Genomic DNA, 5,305 nt, shown 5'->3' with positions numbered 1-5,305 from the left:
TCTGGAAGACCAGGGTTCAAATCCTGGCTCAGCCATAGAGACCCACTGGGTGACTTTGGGCAAGTTATACTCTCTCAGCCTTAGAAAAGGAAACCATGGCAAAATCTTGCTGAGAAAACTCTATGTTTTAGAGGCAATGGCTCTTGAGTCTTGGACCAGGGCTCTGGGAGACATGCAGCCTTTGAATCCTACCCACTTTGCTACAGAAACCCACCTAACTGAAAATGAATGGAAGGAGCACAAGAAGACATGTCACAACATGGGTTTTCTGGGATCTTTTGGTCCTAAGCCTTTTGTGCGCTCTTGCAGTGCGCTCTCGTGGCGGACACAGGCATTGCTTGCAAAATTGCAAATCTGAGCTTCCCAACCAGCAAAATTGGGGTGTTTTTCCAAAATACAGTCCCAAATCAATAGATGTAGTGCAGTTCTTCTGCCTTTCCCTCTTCCTTGTCTGGAGATAGAAGAAACAGGGCTGGGAAAGGGTTACGAATGGAGGCCACGGGTGTTTAAAGCCCCTCTCCTGCAAAAGAAAAAGTGCAACGGTGTTGGGTGAATAAGTGCACAACAACCGGTGGTACATAGTTAGATGAGGACTTAGTCTTTGGGTGTAATTCACAATAGTTGGAAATTCACAACAGTTGCAGCTCAATAGCTTTGCACACGAGAAGACTTTTGCTTTGCAGTTTTTTCTACTCTTGTATTTTTATAGTATCATTTTGATAGCTCAAGGAAGCCCCCTTTTTGAGAAATGGCTTAGCATCTGATGGCACTCCTGACGCACCTTAATCCAGCCTTGGTGCCTTTCATTCCAGTCCCATTTAGGGTTTGCCAGAGAGAGCTAGTGCGTTGTAATGGTTTGAGCATTGGACTATGATTCTGGAGTCCAAGGTTCAAATTCTCACTTGGTCACGGAAACCCACTGGTCACATTCTCCCAGTCACAAATATAAACCACCTCTGAATCAATCTTGCCAAGAAAACCCCATCAAAGGGCCAGTTTAGGGTTGCTGTAAGTTGGAAATGTGAAGGCTCTCCCCTTAAAGCCTCTGATGGGTTAACATTATCTGCTAAGTCACTTGAGCTGGCAGGCTTGTTGCGCCTCATGCGCTTGATGCCAAGGGGAAGGATTAAGAGAAGCCACTTTGGAAGTGCATCAGAGAGACCAACCTTTGCTCAGGAATGGAGGAAAACACGGTAAGAGAAGTCCCACTAACAGCTGGTTGGGCTCTGCTGCAAAGGAAGGATAGTTCCCAAGAGTCTGGAAATGTTATGTAGGACAACAGTCCCCTGCAAAAGCTGGGGGCTGCTGGGAGTTGTAGTCCTCAGCAAGTAACATTCCCAAGCTCTACCTATCCTCATTTGCTTCAGTGTTATGCTGCCCAATTTGGGAATGGAAGGAAGGGAAATGAAGTATTGGCAGTTTAATCAATAGACTACTCCATAAGAAGGTGCCTGAGCCCAAAACTATTTCTGGGAATGGCGAAGAGGTAGGAAAGACCTTAAAGACAGCAGCCGCAGCCACACAACAGTGGTACTTGTGCATGATGGCAAACAGATGGGTCAGGAGAAGAGGGAGGCTGGAAAACAGATGGATGGCACCTTCTCCGCCACCTTTGTGGGATGTGGGTTGTTTGAGCCTCTTACTATGCAGAGAGATCTTGGAGCACCTTTGACACTAAATGAAAGGAAGAAGTTGGCAGCATGAGGACTTGGTGGACTTACGTCTACTTCCTCAGATGCATTTGGAAGTAGACTGAAGTCTATGAAAGCTCAGGCTGCCATTTTCTTTCCTTCTGTTAATCTCAAAGGTCGCAGGAATTTACCACATATGGACAAGTCTCCATAGGGACCCCCAAATGCAGTGTCTGAAGACGGATCAAGGAACAGGAGAGACACTGCAGCCAGAAAAACCAGCCGTCGCAGAACATGTTAGAAACCATCCTGGGCATAAAATGCTGTTTGAAAAGACTGACATTCTGGACCAGGGCAACAACTGTCAGGTCCGGATGCCCAGGGAAGCCACTGGACTCCACAAACCCCTGGACAACAACTCCGACAGGAAAGAAGAAACCCTGAAAGTGAACAAGGTTTGGCTCCCAGTCCTGAAAAAGACCAAAAGCAAGCCCCAGCAAATGCAAAGGAAAAGCACCCAGGGTTAATGGGGTTTCCATCCCAGCAGACCATGGATCATTACGTCAATAGACACTCTATAGGCCTTGCCATTCAGCTGCAGAACAACACACAGATTCACATGGCTTCCTCTCAACCAACAGTATATAGACCCCACTCTCTTCCATGCCAGCGTTCTCTGAAATTGCCAAAGCCACAGCTACTGGCAAAACCTCAAGAATAAATCTTTCCAGAAATTGGCCTCAGAGCCTGAAATTTGCATTACAATCTCAAAGGTGCTCCAAAATCTACAGACTAACGCGGCTGTATCTTTGGACTGAACCCCCCTTATATGTATGTTACAGGGACCCTGCAAGTCTCCTGCTGCGACAACAGCTTTGCTGGCAACAGTTCTCTTTCTGGGCGCATCTGCAAGTGCCGGCCATGACCCACAAAGCCCTAGGTTCTTGTCAACCCTGACAAAGAGACCCCATTCCAGTGTCCCCCACAATCTTAAACCCGAGACCCAGAGACCTGCAGAAGACTCTCTCTCAACGCCAACCCCTTCGGAGGTACAGATAATGGGACAGATAGGGACTTCTAGGTGGCTGTCCCTGGACTTTGGCTGCATCCATGTGGCAGAAATAATCCTCTTTGAGAGCGCTTTAACTGCTGCAGCTCAATGCTATGGAATTCTGGGAATTGGGGTTTGTTGTGAACCCAGAGCAGAGCTCTGCTGTTCTGTTTCTGCTGCTCCACTCTGCTCTGAGGCCCGCAACAAACTCCAATTCCCAGAATTCCATAGCATTGAGCCACAGCAGTTAGAGCGCTCTCAAAGAAGATCATTTCTGCAACGTGGATGCAGCATTTGCAACTCCATTTCTTGTAGCTTTCCTTTTTTATTATTATTATTATACAGAGGGCCTTTTAGAACTGAAGGCTTTTAAGAAAAGGGCTGTAGGGTTTTTTTCTACTGTTCCAGATTGCACCGTTTTATCCATTTAAAAAAAAATCCTTTTAAAGTACAACCAAGGGCCCTTGGCATCCATGGAGGCTCAAGCCCCGTTGAATACAATGGCATAGCAAAATGGTGTCCCTTGCCATCTGGCATTTATACCTTTTCTGGATGTTTTCAAACCATGGATGCTTGAATCCATGGATAAAGAGGGCTGACTATACATTCACAGATTTGCTTTCATGTGGGTAATAGTTTGAATGTTAGCTTTCGGTATGTTATTGTTTTTTTAATTCCACTGCAATTATTTTAATGGAGTCCCAGTCCTGGGGGAGACTTGACATTTGTCTTCCATTTTCTGTTTGTTTTGTTCTGAAGAAAACACCAAAAAGACTGAAAACAGGAGATGAGAAAGTTTGCATTGAACACCGCTTTGTAAATTTGGGGAGGGTAGGAAGACATTTAAAAAAAAAGATTGAGAATATTCAATACAACCTACTCCATTTATAAGGACAGGTGGCTTACCTGTAACAGTATTTCTTCTTTGAGTGGTCATCTGCAAATGCACACAAATGGCTTAGACTGACCAGCTTCGGTCAGCGGAGGCGGGAGCGCCATGCCACACAAGAAAGGCACACTGACCCCAAACACAATGGCCATTTATGAAACCAGGCCTAAGGGCACGCAAACATGGGCACAAAGAGTCCCGCTAATATGACAACTCTATGGAGTCAAATAGAAAATCCAATGCTGAGACATAGTGGGAAAAGTCACCAATGGAGAGGAAACGTGGCCATTGGCAGAAAAACAGGCTTAACATTTCTCCTCAGGAGTACAAAGGGACATTGCCAAGTGCACTAACTGAGGCGAGTGGCCATTTTATTAAAAAAGAATGTTCCTTGGAAAAATAAAGGGCCTTGCCAAATGCAAAGGTGAGGCAAGCTGTTGTTCAACAGCTTTACTTCAACATTTAAATTCACACTTAAGTACACAAGTGACAAGCAATTTAGGAAAGAAGGGCTGCTGCTGTAGCAGCAGGGAGGCACTTAGCATTCTCTGCGCAGCTTCTGAGCAGAACTCAGCAGCTGCTTTTCTGGGCTCTGACATGGCCTCTTTGAATCCCAGGCTCCGGCTGGTGACAGAGAGCCCGACGCTTCCCTGACCGTCCACGCCCTGAACGTCCTGACCGGCCTCCCTGCCACAGGCCTGGCCATGCGCTTCCTGCAGCTGGAGGAGCCTAACGCATCATGGATGGAGCTGATGAAGAGGTAGGTGGGACAGAAGAGAGCTTTCCACGCTACACGGTTATAGCACTACGGATCCACTTTAAGTGGGACTGCATAGAATCACAAGGTTGGAAGAGACCCCAAGGGTCATCCAGTCCAACTCCATGATATGCAGGAATATGTCAAAGTCAAAGCACCCTTGGCCAATGTCAATCCATCCTCTGTTTAAAAACCTCCAAAGGAGGAGACTTCACTACCCTCCGAAGCAGCTAAGTACATGCCCTTAACTGCAAATCCCAGGGTTCCATAGAGTGGGACCATGGCAAAGTGGAATCGTAGTCCAATAGCTCTGTAGTGCGCAAGGGCTCTTGGATGCACTCAACAAGGGCACGAAAGAGCTGGTTGTGCTGCTGCACCCATTCACGCCTTTCTGTTCCAGCGCAACCAACACAGACGGGCGTTTGGACAAGAGCAGCCTGGCACCCCAGCGGTTGAAAGCGGGCACCTACAAGCTGCACTTTGAAACAGGGCCGTACTGGCACCAACAGGGCTACTGCAGCTTCTACCCTTACGTGGAAGTAAGTTTTGCTCCCAGGTAAAGTCTGAGGCTGGTGGGAAGGGAAGCAGGAGGAACCGTGGCACACCAGAGAGGCCTGAAGGCCAGGTCCCTGCCCTCTTACGGATGCCCTTCCTGTTGTGGCTCAACATATATATGCATATACATATATATATTTGGACAACAGCTCTTTTGTCTGTTCCAGGTCGTCTTCACCATCACAGAGGCAGAACCAAAGGTCCACATCCCACTGCTGCTCAGCCCCTATTCCTATACCACCTACAGGGGAAGCTAGTTCAAGAGATGGGGCTGGCTCAGAGAAGGGCCACTCTTGGGGCATTCAGACCACGCTGGCTTGTTCTAAGAGCTGAGAGCTGGGGCTGCAACCCCAGCCCCTGGCTTTACTCATGGGGGCTTGGCTACAACCTGCTGCCTGCCATTAAACATGAGACAAAATAGA

The 5,305-nt window shown here is 47.5% G+C and overlaps 1 protein-coding gene across 2 annotated transcripts; it reads left to right on the top strand.

Moving 5' to 3' along the window:
• Positions 1-1,120: 1,120 nt before the first annotated feature.
• Positions 1,121-5,305, top strand: LOC149305846 (5-hydroxyisourate hydrolase-like). Of its 2 annotated transcripts, XM_089540951.1 has the most exons (5): positions 1,121-1,193; positions 2,474-2,680; positions 4,189-4,331; positions 4,729-4,867; positions 5,051-5,305. In XM_089540951.1, the coding sequence occupies exons 1-5, from the start codon at positions 1,179-1,181 to the stop codon at positions 5,138-5,140; spliced, it is 594 nt and encodes a 197-aa protein (XP_089397077.1). In that variant the 5' UTR covers positions 1,121-1,178; the 3' UTR covers positions 5,141-5,305. The 2 variants fall into 2 exon arrangements, with proteins under 2 accessions (XP_089397077.1, XP_089397078.1); XM_089540952.1 differs by lacking the exon at positions 2,474-2,680 and having other exon boundaries at positions 1,133-1,193.

The sequence above is a fragment of the Sceloporus occidentalis genome, unplaced genomic scaffold, assembly GCF_023333645.1.
Source record: "Sceloporus occidentalis isolate IW3139 unplaced genomic scaffold, rSceOcc1.0.p SCAF_10, whole genome shotgun sequence".
In the NCBI taxonomy this organism is placed as follows: Eukaryota; Metazoa; Chordata; class Lepidosauria; order Squamata; family Phrynosomatidae; genus Sceloporus; species Sceloporus occidentalis.
The sequence above is the reverse complement of the archived record's forward strand: the minus strand, read 5'-3'. Positions and strand labels throughout refer to the sequence as shown.

Bases quoted from the DNA above. Each gene is read 5' to 3' on its own strand.
- LOC149305846 (XM_089540951.1), top strand. The intron at 4,332-4,728 runs GTAGGTGGGACA...TTTCTGTTCCAG, and splicing joins TGGATGGAGCTGATGAAGAG to CGCAACCAACACAGACGGGC. The intron at 4,868-5,050 runs GTAAGTTTTGCT...TGTCTGTTCCAG, and splicing joins GCTTCTACCCTTACGTGGAA to GTCGTCTTCACCATCACAGA.